Source organism: Aricia agestis, chromosome 2, assembly GCF_905147365.1.
Source record: "Aricia agestis chromosome 2, ilAriAges1.1, whole genome shotgun sequence".
Classification (NCBI taxonomy): Eukaryota; Metazoa; Arthropoda; class Insecta; order Lepidoptera; family Lycaenidae; genus Aricia; species Aricia agestis.
The window spans coordinates 1,807,919-1,823,338 of record NC_056407.1 but is presented as its reverse complement, the minus strand read 5'-3'; the positions used below and the strand labels follow the sequence as shown (position 1 = coordinate 1,823,338).

At 39.4% G+C, this 15,420-nt stretch overlaps 2 protein-coding genes across 6 annotated transcripts in view; one reads left to right on the top strand and one right to left on the bottom strand.

Moving 5' to 3' along the window:
* The window catches only part of LOC121738346, a 37,402-nt gene that overhangs the window by 1,670 nt on the left and 20,312 nt on the right, over window positions 1–15,420 (bottom strand). Inside the window, exons 1-13 of one of the 5 annotated variants that reach the window (XM_042130352.1) lie at window positions 12,241–12,486; window positions 10,939–11,123; window positions 8,538–8,609; window positions 7,718–7,803; window positions 7,068–7,165; window positions 6,640–6,784; window positions 3,588–3,693; window positions 2,636–2,717; window positions 2,291–2,384; window positions 1,542–1,922; window positions 620–1,296; window positions 383–464; window positions 91–181 (exon numbers count right to left, since the gene is read on the bottom strand). In XM_042130352.1, the coding sequence (XP_041986286.1) occupies window positions 91–181; window positions 383–464; window positions 620–1,296; window positions 1,542–1,922; window positions 2,291–2,384; window positions 2,636–2,717; window positions 3,588–3,693; window positions 6,640–6,784; window positions 7,068–7,165; window positions 7,718–7,803; window positions 8,538–8,609; window positions 10,939–11,123; window positions 12,241–12,328 (2,187 nt within the window). In that variant the 5' untranslated portion in view covers window positions 12,329–12,486. Of the gene's footprint in view, window positions 1–90; window positions 182–382; window positions 465–619; window positions 1,297–1,541; window positions 1,923–2,290; window positions 2,385–2,635; window positions 2,718–3,587; window positions 3,694–6,639; window positions 6,785–7,067; window positions 7,166–7,717; window positions 7,804–8,537; window positions 8,610–10,817; window positions 10,891–10,938; window positions 11,124–12,240; window positions 12,487–15,420 lie in introns of those variants that run through there. The other 4 variants (XM_042130333.1, XM_042130344.1, XM_042130337.1 and 1 more) reach the window with 4 other exon arrangements.
* LOC121738372 lies at window positions 4,765–6,102 on the top strand. The gene has a single exon (XM_042130371.1). It carries the CDS (start codon window positions 4,818–4,820, stop codon window positions 6,057–6,059), a length of 1,242 nt encoding a protein of 413 aa, XP_041986305.1. The 5' UTR covers window positions 4,765–4,817; the 3' UTR covers window positions 6,060–6,102.

Sequence of the window (15,420 nt, the reverse complement as noted above, 5' to 3'; positions counted from 1 at the left end):
AGTATCCTTTAACGGTTTTGTACTAGCTACGGTGACTAACTTTCAAGCAAATCTTATTTAGATTCTCATGGCATATACAAACTGAAATACCTTAACACTCACGTTGCAACAGCTGGACACGTCGGCGAAATACACTTCTGATTCAGCGTTATGGTTGCGGTGACAATCGTGCATCGAAGACCTGGCAGAGAAAAATAATAATAAATTAGTTCCTTTCTCAAATAGTAATACTGAGATAAACACTATGAGGTCCCTTACTCAAAGAACGATACAAGCTCTTAGCTCTAGAATACTCTGATAAAAAATTGGTCCGTTACTCGAAGAACGACTCTTCTTATAGGATATAATATAATATTATAGCATATAATATAATATTATTTACCTGATAGGAGAATGTTTATCGTTCTGGAATCCCAGATTCTCTTTTCCCTGCTTCTGGCAACACTCACTGCTTTGATCTGAAACTGAATGACCACGTTTTAAATACGTCGTCGTATCGTATCGCTTTTAAGCGTCTTTATCGACTACAATATTTGGCAACGACTACACACTCCAAAATTTTCAATATGTGTTTTAGCAACGTAATTTATTTTCAAAACTGTATTATCATGTCTTTTACCTTTGCTAGCAGATTTCTGATGCACGCACTCTATAGTGACGTCTCTACTGTCGCGCTGCGGGCGAGCACAACCGCGGTACGGCACTAAATGTCCTCGTAAGGTATTGAACCGCTCTTGTGCCAGATGCGCCTCATCAGGGTACATCTGAAGATGACCCATCTCCGTATTCAGCCTCGCCAGCTCCGGACTCATTAGTGCTAGCTCCGGATTCAACCTTGCAATTTCTGGATTCAACCGCGCCAACTCCGGATTCAACCGCGCCAATTCTGGATTTAATCGCACCAAATCAGGGTTCAACCGCGCTAGTTCTGGATTTATCCTCGCTATCTCCGGATTCAATCGAGCCAATTCAGGATTTATCCTCGCCAAATCTGGATTTAACCGCGCCAATTCCGGATTCAACCGCGCCAACTCTGGATTCAACCGCGCCAAGTCGGGATTCAACCTTGCTAACTCCGGATTCAACCGCGCCAACTCTGGATTCAGCCGAGCCGTTTCCGGATTCATTCCTATTTCTGCATGTTCTATGTTCTGTGGGTTGGGATGGTAGGAGTTTCTGCACGCGTGGGATTGTGCGTGGGTTTGGGGGAGGGGCTGGTGGTCGTGCGTGCGGTGGACATCGATGTGGTGGTGGTGGAGAAGAGTGGCGGCTGCAGGGTCCTGGTGCAAGTGGTGCCTAGAAAAATAAGTAATAAGATATCTATATCGATGTAAAGTTATAAAAATTAAAGATATCTGGAATCTGTGCTTCTTTTTAATCTTTATTTATTGCTATGGTGACTTCATTTAACGAATTCCGGTGCTGCATTTAACAGGCCAGTATTATAGTATCCTTTGATTTACTTATATAAAAAAATTAAATAAAGTATAAAAATGTGATGTCTTAAGTACATTAATTCCTTTTTATAAAAATCTACTTACCGACTGCCATTTCTTCCTTGGGGACTGTACGGTGGTGGTGGTCCCCAAACGCCAGTTTGCGCATCAAAACTCCCACTAGCCTCTCCGAAACCCTCCTGATAGCCAGCTTGACTGAATTGAGAGGAACTAGCGAAGCTGGCACTCTGAGGGAACTGGCCTTGAAAGTTCCCGGAGCTCTGGAGGTTGGGAGGGAAGTTTGCCGGTTGGAAGTTGGCTGGCTGGAAGTTGGCCGGTTGGAAGTTGGGGTTCTGCCTTGGAAATTGAAAGTTGGCGGGGTAGGTGCGCTCGTCGTAGGGCTGGGTCGGGTTCGGAGTGTCGTTTTCGCAGAAACCATACGCGCTGTCCCCGGATTGGGGCACGCCGTTCATCCGACATCGGGAACTGAAATGATAGAAGAAAATTTTGAGTCGCGATAAATAGAATAAGTGACGTTATCAGCGGAATGTCAAACTGGCCAATGATCCGCATCGATTGAATGTGAAATCTACTAACATCTTTAAGTACTAACTCACATTTTGCAAATAAAGAAATTGAATTGAATTGAATTGGATTATGTATTGCACTCAATCAAGAGCCTTAGCACAACTTTGGTCGTTGCGTTAATCAGTCAAAATGCTATGTCAAATATTTTTGACTTGAGTGGACTAAACTTCTATACCAATTAAAATCTGGCTATTATAGAGGTACGTGCACGGAGATACCATGGAAGCTACTTTTTGTAAATTGTAACGAAAGTGATGACAACTCACTTCTGACTATTTCCCCTGGGCCATGGGAACCAGCTCCACGGTGAGGTTTTCCTGCCGGTTCCTGGATTCGGCGAGTATAGGTTTCCTATTCGACCTGCAACAATAATGAAGAAATATCAGTAAATAAATCAAATATTGTTTGTGGTACCTGATATTATATTTTAATGACTACGAACAAACATAGTATGAAATTAAATTAGAAACGAACAAAAAAACACGTAGGTTGAGGAACGTGGTGCGAGCTAGAAGTTTTTAATATTGTTCAAAAATTAATCAAAGCGTACTTATGATATTTAATTGTATGTTTTTGAATAAAAGAATAATATGTTATTGATAAGGTTTTACCTGGAGCCCAGAATCTGTGTTGCAGGCTGAAGTCCCACGCGGGCTGTGCCGGGTGACACTGAGCGCAGCAGCTGCAGTTCGGCTGAAAATACAAAGAGTCTTTAAAATAAAAAATTATCTAAATTATAAACAAACAGGCTCGTGACATAGAGTAAAATTTTGCAGTATTTACGTTAAGAATTCGCATTACAACACAGAAGTTAAAAAAAAGGAAGATGAAAAATCTTTCATAAACGTAAAACGCCACAATTACAGCGTTTATGATTTTTGTTAATGGAAAGTGATTTACATCGACAATGTACCACCGAAGAAATTGATTCATAGGCAGTTGACGGACCTACGATTTGGACGGGTTATTTTTTTTTAATGAAATAAGGGGGCAAACGAGCAAACGGGTCACCTGATGGAAAGCAACTTCCGTCGCCCATAGACTCTCGCAGCATCAGAAGAGCTGCAGGTGCGTTGCTGGCCTTTTAAGAGGGAATAGGGTAATAGGGGAGGGTAGGGATGGGAAGGGAAGGGAAGGGAATAGGGGAGGGTAGGGAAGGGAATAGGGTAGGGGTTTGGGCCTCCGGTAAACTCACTCACTCGGCGAAACACAGCGCAAGCGCTGTTTCACGCCGGTTTTCTGTGAGAACGTGGTATTTTTCCGGTCGAGCCGGCCCATTCGTGCCGAAGCATGGCTCTCCCACGCATAAATGTTATGTCATTGAACTAATAATACTACGTAGTAATAATAGTTCAATGGGTTATGTCAATTTAATGCTAGTCGCGATCTGTCGGCTGGTTTTGACATAACCAGATTACGTAGGTCCCCCATCGGCCATCTGCCTATCAATCAACTTCTCTGATAGTACATGATACATCTACAAGTTACAACGCTCGACGATAATAATAATTATAGTTTTCCATCTTGTCTATTTTCCCTTCGACAATATATTTTTTAATGTACCTGTGTCGGTCTGGGCGCGGTGCCGACGGGCTGCGCGGAGGGCGCGCGGTACAGCGACCGGCACCGCAGCTCCAGCTGCTCCCAGTACATCTTCTTGCGCTCGTGGCTGAAATACATTGTTCATTACTGATAATGCCTTCACTTTCGTGCCTTTAGCTTACATTAATATCATAACTACTTTATACTTTGCCTAAACTATGTCATTTTAATTGATACTACTTGTGTACAATGTACATATCAATTAAAGCGGCAAATTGGGTTAAGCGCCCTACTCACAAATCTGCCGCAGGGGCAATCTAGGGTGTAGGAGTGGGGATGACCCTTAATTGCATCCTTAATTGTGATGTGTGTAGGTATGCAGGGGCAATTTAGAGGATTGGCCCTGCGGCAGGGCGGCAGGGGCGCGAGACCATCCTTGATCCCTAAGTCATCCCTGCCGTCGCTGCGTGTGTAGCGCAATTGGGGCAATTTCTCAGTCAGTTTCAACAAGTCTCAGGAATCATTGTTGACATCAATTGTGGTGATAATATGATACAACTAAATTTCAAATCCTCGTAGGTTTGTCCACTGGCCAAAAACCGGAGCGTAGCAATTAATCGTTCTCTAGCGCTTACGGCATTCCGCATCAATGTATTTTTTTTTCTATAAATGGTGCCACCATTGCAAGAAGCTCTTCAAAAGAGTCAAAATCCATCAAAAGTTATTGAAGTCATCTACTTCCCGTTCTTTTATAATATTCATGTGCCATAACTCACTTCTTTTCAGTAGCCATTTCTTCACCCAGTATCTCCTTTTCCTTTTTTTTGAGGTAGCACCACAGAAAGCACCAAGGCTACTCCAATCTTTTGATTGGTCGATAATACGGGTGCCATTCTCAAAACGTGTGCTCAGCTCAGCTTCACGGAAACACTGCACGGCAGGCAAGTGTGTAGAGATACTCCCGATATCACCACAACCGCTATGCACCCTAGATTGCCCCTACGGCAGGTGTGTGAGTAGCGCTCTTTAAGCTTTTTATAAGTTTGTCACTAAAAGAGGTTCCTTTTTAAATAGGGCACTCGTTGCTTTATCTATACGATTGACGACAATCTAAAAAATATATTGCCAAGCAACCGATACAGTTGCTATAGTAACGCCCGGTGTATTTCTCTATGGTAACGCATAACATCTCTTTGTCACGTTACATCATCGGATTTTGTGTAACTTTATTTTTCGTTAATTCAACAAACGATGCTGTCTTTGTTATCACAACAAAACAAGAGCAGCAGCAGCCAGCTCACGAAGTCGATCAGTCAAGTGGTCACTGAGGAAGAAATAACTGATGAGGAACTCTACAAGCAAGTCAACGTCCTCAAGCGGCAGCACAAAGTATTAGCCCTCGAGAATAGAGTTTTGGAGAACACTATAATGAGATTGGATCCATCTCTGATGAACAGCATCCAGCAGGCTTTGGAGTATGCACTGAGACTTCAACAGAGTAGCAACTCGTTCAACACAGGTGGCAGTTTCTTTAAGCCTCAAACGTCCAAATACTGCTTGGAATCGATGATCAGTCAGTCGAGGATGTTCAGTCCATCAAAAGTATCCTCCAAGAGAGCGGACTCTTTGGCAAAAGTGAGTGGAACAATTTTTGGCACCGGGCCCAGAATAAACGTCCTAGAACGATCCGAATTGGTGTCGACAGAAATGGAAATTGTTGTGAAGAACTTGGAGAAATATCGAAGGAACGCAGAGAAACAACACGCCCTCCTTAAAGCACAGTTGGAAGAAATTGGATTACGCGAAAAGTATATTAAGAAAGCCACCGATATGTTTCACCAAACTGTAGTCGTGGATGGCTGGGATAAAATCGCTCAAAGAATTCCAGCAGAAATATGGATCAGATTCATAAACGAGTGGAATAAAATAGTCGACACCCATATTGGGAAGTTGAGACTTCGAACCAGTACATTAAACACTCAACACAACAAGTTGAAGGGACAGATCAAAACTAAGAAGGAGCTAAGCGAGAGCTTGAGACCGGTAGACTTCGAGAAACTCGAAATTGAAAACAAGGAATGTTTGAAAACTATAGATCAGAAAGTACAGCAGCTAGAGGAGTTAAAAAAGTTAACTGGAGACGCGAATTTGAATCTAACAGTACACAAAAAGGCGATGATGGAACAGGATGAATATCTGAAGAAGGTATTAAGCTCCATAGAAGATAAGAAGAAACAGACCACTGCATTAGAGAAAGAGAATGCTGTTATACAAGCGCTAGTTAATAATTTGCAGGTACAACTTGAGGAACTTAAAAAGGTGAGGCTAAAGTATGAGGTTCCGAACACTATTGACTATGTTAAAGTAAAATCGGATATAACGGATTTGAAACAAAGTATCAAAATCTTGGAGAACAGAGCACATGTACAGGATATAACGTTGGCTTCGCTAAACCGAAAACTGAAATCTATACAAATATGCCCAGAGGAATGATAAGTCAGATGACGAAAATGAGTAATTAAAATGCATTCACTTAAATTATTAATTTAAAGATTGGTATAAATCGTTATTTCATATATTTTTGGTACTCTTATTTAACCCTTTGAATTCTTATCTACAAAATATTTGCTGTGGCTAGTGACTCAAAAATAAACCTTAATTTCAGTTACTGGTCTTTCGGCTAACCTGCTCCAATCTTTAAAAATACTCTAGATACTTTAGTTGTTGCCACTTATATTTAAATTGATATAGTAGCTAGTATCACTGGTTATGGCGTTAGGATCAGCACTATGTCAATGAAAATATTATGTCTGTCCGTCCAGTAACTGTATAATATTATAAGCATGACGTTTCTATCCAACCAGTAGATGGGGCCCGCCACTGTATCAATTTAAATCAACACTATACATATCATCTTATATCACAGGTTAGGCACGCGTACTTAGCATCCATTCCTCAGGTTATTGCGTATGATATGCTAGTAGTTCCTTAACATAACAGCTGCTGCTGCTACGTGCTGAGCATAGCTTTATTCGTTCCTCATATAAGTTATACAGAATGATATTATGCTTACCTGAGCAGCTGATAAGCGAGCATGCAGCTGCATATGCACACGAGGACAGCACAGACTGAGAGCGCGAAGACGCCGCGCAGGCACCAGTACAACGCGCCGTGGACTACGCCGCACTCTGATACGCCCTCGAACACGCATCGGACACCTGGGAAGAGGGGACTGTTAGCTCTTCTGGTTTAAAATGCAACCATGTTGGCGCAGACGATCATCTCATTTAATTTTTGTGAACCCGCAATCCCGGAATTAACAGCTAAGATCCAAACTATAGGACCACAGTGAATGTAGAGCTCCCAGATTCATGGTTTTTATAGAGTATCCCATATTTTCGAAGATGACTATTATAAATAAATAAATAATCATGAAAATGATAGTAATTTTTAACTGGAGGTGCATCAACATTATCACTCTCCATCAAAATATGTAGTCACCTTCATCATCAGCGGCGTGCTGCGTGTCGGGCGGCATGGAGTAGCACGTGCACGTCCGCGTCAGCTTCGTGTACTCGCAGAACTTCAGCGTTTGTAATCTGGAAACATATCAATCTATATAAACGCTGCAGAGTGCATTCACATGATAACCTGTTCGGGAGCTAGCCTTGTGAGCAGTACGAACTCTCGTAAAGACATTAATCATTATATAATAATTTTAGAACTCTTGTTCCAGTCTAGATTTGTTAAGATCTTCCTTTTCTTCTATAAATACACATAACCGGGCCCCTAGACGATTAATTTTATTGCGCAATAACACGCGCAATATTTATTGAACAACTTATTTGACAACAAGATTGATTATCCATACCTTTATACTGTATACATATTACTGAGGCGCATTCAATATTAACCCTAGATGGTCAATAATATTGCACAATGATAAGACGTTATCTACATACTTCAAAATTTAATTCTGAATACGTCTTACAACTAGTGCTAGAGAAGGTCTGACAAATATTCTTGACTTATGGTGAAGATTGTCCTTCTAATGGTTTTAGAAGACGAGCAGGTCACAGACAGTGCCGTAAATATTGTTAGAGTTTAGACTTACAATAAATTATGAAGTAACAGATCGAGACGATGCTTACTTGTTCATGTGTATTACTGTGGTTGTGATGGTCACCAGCACACAAGTTAGTGCGCAGACCAAGCAACAAGCTCCCACTACTTTTATCTGAAAAAAAAATGGAATTTTTAGTGAATAAAAAACACTGAATACTTAGGTTTTTTTTTTAACTTTAACGTACAATAATAATAAGAAACGATAAAACAATATAATGGATCATGGAACAAGTGCACCAATAAAATTTTGTAAAATATTATGTTTAGATGCAAAATATTCATGCTTCCCCAAAGTAATCCCATGCACTTTTAACAAAATACATTATTGATCCCAAATGGTATTTTAAAATCCTAGCTATTTCAGAGCTAAATCCCACTTAAATTTGGTTGTTATTTACAAAACAAACGGTCTTGTCGTGGATAACCCTTTATGGAAATTGTTGCATAATAACGCTTTCACTCTCTGCATCCCAGATGATCAGAACTTTGAGACAAAATGTATTATTTTAAAGGATTTTTATACTAGTCTACTATCACACTTAAAGGGGTAGCCATTTGCCTAGATTGTTAATTAAAAAAATAATATGAAAATATTTTTTTTTTATTCTTTTAGCCCCAGCCTCCTTTCGGGCGCATTTTCTGCCACAAATAAAAAGACACAGAAAGATATTTTTAGTCAAACCGAAACATTTTTTAATCCACACACAAACACGTACAATCATTAACATTATTTTTGTTTGTCCTTAATTAATTATTAATTAAAACCCATGTCAATTTATTTTAAGCCTGTTCATGCAATAAAATCCGGAACCCTCTGACATGCCAAAAATAAAAGATTCGACCTACTTTTCTTACCATATAGCTGTACCGGTTTCTTCGGCGGGCGAGGCTCATTATACATACGCCGGTCAGCACCAGCTGTAAGAGAGACCAGTGTAAGTTGATCCGTGGAATTAATATGGTCACAAACGGTTATGGTGCTTGTTTCAAGTGAAAATTTTGCACAAGTGAACGCTAAAAATAGACAGCATTCGACAAAGTTTAATGTTTATTATCCAACTAGCTGTTGCCCGCGACTTCGTCCGCGTGGACATTAGTTTATAGCTGTTGTTCCCGTACATTGATTGAGTCGTTTACGCGCAAATCTGAAAAGTATATTGTGTGGGAACCACACATTTTTCCGGGACAAAAAACATTCCTTGTCCCAGATTCATATTAGTATCTCCAATCTCCATGCCAAATTTAATCAAAATAGATTAAATAGTTAGACGAGAATCATAAAAGTTTATTGGCGGGAACCGTATATTTTCCGGGGTAAAAAGTATCCCTTGTCCTTTCCCGAGACTGAAAGTATTGCCATATTGCCATACCAAAATTTCATCAAAATAGATTGAATAGTTTAGGCGATAATCATTAAAGTTTATTGTGCGGGAACCGTACATTTTCCGGGACAAAATTTGTATTCCTTATCCATTGCCGAGACTCAAAGTATATCCATACCAAATTCCATCAAAATAGATTGAATAGTTCACGCGCAAATCATAAAAGTATATTGTGCAGTAACCGTACATTTTTCCGAGACAAAATGAATCCTATGTTTTTTTTTTGGGACTCAAAGTATCTTTATACCAAATTTCAGCAAAATGGGTCCAGCCGTTTACGCGTGATGTCGTGACCACGCGAAATATAACGTTCCGCGCAGCTTCGCCCGCGTAAATTAGATATTTCAGAGACAAATTAGTCCACAAAAAATAGCCTATGATCCTTCACGTGGTCTACTTCTTATCTGTGCCAAATAAGAGAAAAATTGCTCCAGTAGTTCGTGAGATAAGCCCTTTCAAATAATTTCCCCCGTTTTTTCCACATTTTTTTCTATTTCTTTCCTGCTATTAGTCTTAGCGTGATAAAATATAGCCTTTCTCGAAAAATGGGCTATCTAACACTGAAATAATTTTTTTAATCGGACCAGCTGTAGTTCCTGAGATTAGCGCGTTCAAATAAGCCCTTTCAAATAATTTCCCCCATTTTTCCACATTTTCCACTATTTCTTCGCTCCCATTAGTCTCAGCGTGATAAAGTATAACCTATAGCCTTTCTAGATAAATGGTCTATCTAACACTGAAAGAGTTTTACAAATCGGACCAGTAGTTCCTGAGATTAGCGCGTTCAAATCAGCCATTTCAAATAATTTCTCCCGTTTTTTCCACACATTTCTCTATTTTTTCGCTCCTATTAGTCCCAGCGCAATAAAATATAACCTATAGCCTTTTTAGATAAATAGGCTATTTAATACTGAAAGAGTTTTTCAAATCGGACCAGTAGTTCCTGAGATTAGCGCGTTCAAATAGGCCCTTTCAAATAATTTCCCCCGTTTTTTACACACTTGCCTCTATTTCTTCTCTTTTATTAGTTTTAGCGTGATAAAATATAACCTATAGCCTTCCTCGATAAATGCACTATCTAACACTGGAATAATTTTTCAAATCGGACCAGCAGTTCCTGAGATTAGTGCTTTCAAATATGCCCTTCCTAATAATTTCCCCCCGTTTTTTCCACATGTTCCTCTATTTCTTCGCTCTTATTAGTCTCAACGTGATAAAATATAGCCTATAGCCTTCCTCAATAAATGGGCTAGCTAACACTGAAAGAATTTTTCAAATTGGACCAATAGTTCCTGAGATTAGCGCGTTCAAACAAACAAACAAACAAACTAACAAACTCTACCGCTTTATAATATTAGTATAGATTAGTATAGATAAGGGGTATGATAATTGTACCGTTAATATTATGATGATCATCATTACTGACTTTCAGACATTTCTGTTTCAGGACGTCTATTTTAGTTTGCATATTATTTTAAGCTCCAGAGGTATGATCATTATATACGTCGTAAGATGTGCACTGGGCACATCAAATAAATAAGGCGTTAAAGGTTCTATAATTATCATCAACATCTTAAAAATCGTCATCGTTAACATCATCATCTTTAATCTTTCATCACTATCATCATCATCATCACTCCTCACCGGCACGGTCTCAAGGTGCTGCGGCGATGCGGTGTACGCTCGCAGCAATATGTGCTGTGCTGCCAGCAGCCCGCTATACGTCATCATAATCATCACTCACCATAGCAGCGGGTACCGCGGCCGGCACGGTCTCAAGGTGCTGCGGCGATGCGGTGTACGCTCGCAGCAATATGTGCTGTGCTGCCAGCAGCCCGCTATACGTCATCATCATCATCACTCACCATAGCAGCGGGTACCGCGGCCGGCACGGTCTCAAGGTGCTGCGGCGATGCGGTGTACGCTCGCAGCAATATGTGCTGTGCTGCCAGCAGCCCGCCGAGCGCGGCCGCCAGCGCGCCGCACCCGCAGCACCACCACGCGTACTTGCGGCGACGACACATCGGCTCGCTGTTGCAGCCCACTGACGCTGATAAGAAAATGGCATGATTTGGGGTCATTGACACATTACGTGTTAGGGTATATAATATGGTGCGTGGGTCATCGCTTATAATAAATACTAAGCAATTTCATGGTAAAAGGGTCCTAAAAAGTTTCCGCCTCAAACGCCTATGTGCCGTATACCTAATAACATGAACTTCATATACCTACCTAAATAGGCTTCATATTATAAAGGCAGCTGCTGATGATGATAATGTTTTAACACGAACATAAAGAGTGCTGCTCTATGCTACTGCCCATAACATAGTAAAGCTATAATATCAATGATGAAAAACTCAAAGCAGATATGTTACTACCGCGCGCGTTGTGAAGATTCAAATACGGCCCAATTGGGCCGTCTGTTATTTAGTCTGCATTGAGCGCAGTCGCGAACGTGCCGCGTCTTGTCTTACCTAAATAAATTGATTGAAAATGACGTCGTGCGTGTTTCGAAAATGTACCAATTATGACTCAAAAGAAAACAAAACACTTGGAATCTCTTACCACATGTCTTGATTGCAATAAATACATCGATTATTTACATTTTCAATTATTTTTTCGAACAATCTGGAAAAATCGAATTTTCGTCATAGCTCAGGCGAAGAAAGAGACAGCGATACGATTCGACGTTTAAAAATATAACTGTCTCTTTTCTGTAAATGTTTTTTCGTATCTTTTGTTTCATTTATCTGTCAAATTTGTCAATGTTTGCAATTTTGAATTTGAAAATTGTTCGGAAGAGATTTAAGCCGGAAAATAGTATGGCCGTAACAGATCTGTATAAGTACAATATCATTGTATAATATTATATTTTATTGCTACGAATATAACAAACACGCATTGCAATGTACGTGTAATGTGTTACAGAATTAAGTAAGTAATTTGGGTATTTGGCAAATAAGTTAAAATATTACCTATGTTATAAAAATATTTTTTGGTTCGCAAAAATGATATGGAAAGTAGAGTCCATAGTATATGACATTCTCTTTGGTAGAGTCTGTACAATATTTAATTTTCGTTGCTTAATTTTAAATTTAAAAATATTTAAAAACAACAAAAGACCATCTGACTGTCCAGTAACTCTACATAAAGCTCAATGAATTTACCAAAATACGGCGGTGGCGGGACATAGTGCTGGCTGACATCAGCTGCTATGGTCGAATGGGGCGTCGTCAACTCGTACTGCACGTGCATACCACAAACACCAACAAAACCCCCCGAAGAACTCACAACACAAACCCCAAAACGAGATAAACAAGGAATTCCAAGTTCAAATTTGCCGCCATTTCCGCGAATCGATATTACACACGCAAGCCGAGAACAATGACCCTTTTCACAACAACACTATTTACATTTAAATATTTAGCCAAAAAAATATTTAAAATAAAAATGTTTAACTTTAGAACACTTTATTTGTATTTGTGATTCGAATTTCAAAAGTTCACAATTTTCGTCATTTTACGTCCGCTTTTTGCACGAAACTACACTATTTTCACTGAATTATCACACAAATAAACCAAATTGTCATATTTCACGCATTAATTAATACATTTTCTTTCATAATTACGATTATTTGATCGGATTGCGAGTGTCATGAACTAGGTTATGTAAAGTGCGAGCCGCGCAGAAGCAGTGGGAACTTTATGGGGTGCAGGTAGGTAAGTAAAGAATTTTATTAATGTTATGGATTTTATTTCACGCGTGTGCGTGAGGGTTTTATGTTACTGTGTCATGATGTATGGCCCGACTGACAGGAATGCGCATTGCAAACTATTTAGGTACATATAAGCATTTTATGTAGTTTAAACGTAATTTAAGTTGCTGTTTATACGTAACTTAAGCCATACACGGCAAAAGCCGACAGTTTCTATAGGTATTTAATTAACTAATGAGGACTCTACTGTCTACATTTATAAAAAAATATAGTCTCTAAATATCATTAATCATTATTATACATTCATTCTATATCTTTAGCAATGTAGGTATGATTTCTATTTTTCTCACTATAAACAACAATTGAACATAGAGGTCGTTAATTAAAATAACTATGAGAAAGAGTTTCAAATATCTTCTCAGTTTCTAAAGCCATTGACCTATGAATAGACCTAGGAATAAAAGTTTAGAAGGCAAATGCCGATGAATATAGCTTTCATGGGCGTACCGAGGGGGGGCAGGCGGGGGCAGCTTATATTTCAGTTTTTCGGAAACAACCAGAAAATTTACTTATTTTGCGTACGCTGCCTAAACTATAAAAGATAGAACCATACAATGTTCTAAGTAAATGTAGATCTTATAAATATCTACAAAAATGTCCGCGACACACTATACCTATCTATGTCAAGTGAGGCACAACAACCATATTTTTATTTAAAAATATTGTTTTTTTTTTTTGGACTACATTTAAATGCATTTATTTTACTCATGATAATAATCCTTATCAAAATAAAATATTTCATCTCTAAGTACAGTTTATGTAGACAATATTTGGTCTTTGAATGATTAAAATTGGACGTTTGGTTTAGAAGTTATGGCGAAATTAAAATATTGCTATTTACGCCCGTTTCGAAGTGGGCGCTACCAAGGCGGGGGTGCGCCCGCGGGAGGGGAGTTTAGATCTATGAGCATTGACTATTGAGTAGTACGAGTATTGTATCTATCAGTAGTATCGACGGAGAGCTGACGACCAAATCAGTCATGTTACATGTAGCTTCAGCTGTGTTAATACTCCGTTAACTACTTCCCTGAACAACCCTTTCTGATAATCTGCGTGCTGGCAGGCCGTGGGCGGTGGGTGTGGGAGTAGTGGGGTGGGGAAAAAAATAAAAAATGTAGGTTCAGCTGTATTCAAACTCCAGCTTGTGGCGAGCTGTTGAGGAGTAGCGACCCCACGAACCCGAGTGCTCCCAGGGAAGCCCCTGTTCTCCATCTCCGGCTTGCCTTCACCGGCCGGCCGGAGTGAACACTGACGGAGAATCAGGCCCTACCTCTGCCTTGCCTTAACCGGCCGGTCAGAGTGGAGTCGCAAGAGCTTCGGCTCGGAGTGGGCGACATGATAGGACCCTCTGATGGTGCAAATGATCGGCGTTTTAAGTCCAGCGACACCTCTCCTGCCTCAAGCCGCTCTGTCAATGTTGCCGCCTCGGTGCACCGTGCGTGTGACCATTTTGAGGGGCCCATTCAAAGAGTTGGCGAGTCACCGTCTTTCAAATTTATGATACACGTTTCCACGTTGTATCGGCAGACGCCATAGTCCTAGTTACCCAGTCCACTAGCACCTCACCCCCATAGCCCGGTATCATCCATACTAATATTATAAATGCGAAAGTATCAGAGATACTTTCTCTCTGTCTGTCTGTCTCGCTTTCACGCCAAAACTACTGAACCGATTGCAATGAAATTTTGTACACAGTTATTCTAGAGTCTGACAAAGGACATAGGCTACATTTTGATATGGGAAAATATCTTATTTCCATGAAAATATCGATGAAAATGAATTCGCATTGCGCGTGGCCAGCGCTCATCCCGGGGGTCCTGGGTTCGAGTCCCGTAAAAAAGTAAAAAATTCCGATTAAAAAATCCAGAAATATATCGATGCAATGAACATTTTAGTTCTAATACGATTCAACAGATGGCGTTTTAGTTTTTACTTCATTGTAACATAGAACTAATCATACTTATTAGTTATTATGTTTTTGTTTATAGTTTTTAATACGTTAGAATATTATGTTTAATAATATTATCACTTGGTATAATAATAATCAATCTATCTTATCTTATACAACTCCTACTGCATTTCTAATATATGTGACAAGTTGACAACAGAAGGCGCTCTAAAATAGGAGTTCAAGTGTACCGTGTTGGTCTATATTCAATCCAGAAAATATATCAATGCAATCAACATTTTTATTCTAATATATGAAAACAGATGGCGTTTTATTTTTTACTTAAATATATTTTATGTATAATATTACAAAAAATCCAGAAATATATCGATGATTGTAACATAGAACTAATCATACTTATTAGTTACTAGCGGCCCGCCCCGGCTTCGCACCTGTGGACATTGATTTTTAAATATTTTTTTCAATCTTTATTTCTTAGTCAATCTTTATGTTAAGCAGAACATAAAAATGGTTTACACTATTTAGCCTGTAACTACTATTATAATAGCTAATTATAATAGCAATCAAAAATAATAGTCATTCAAAACGTAATGAATTAATGAAGCACTATAATATTATCCCATCAATGAAGCGGCACCCGGCTGTCGCATAACTATTATATTA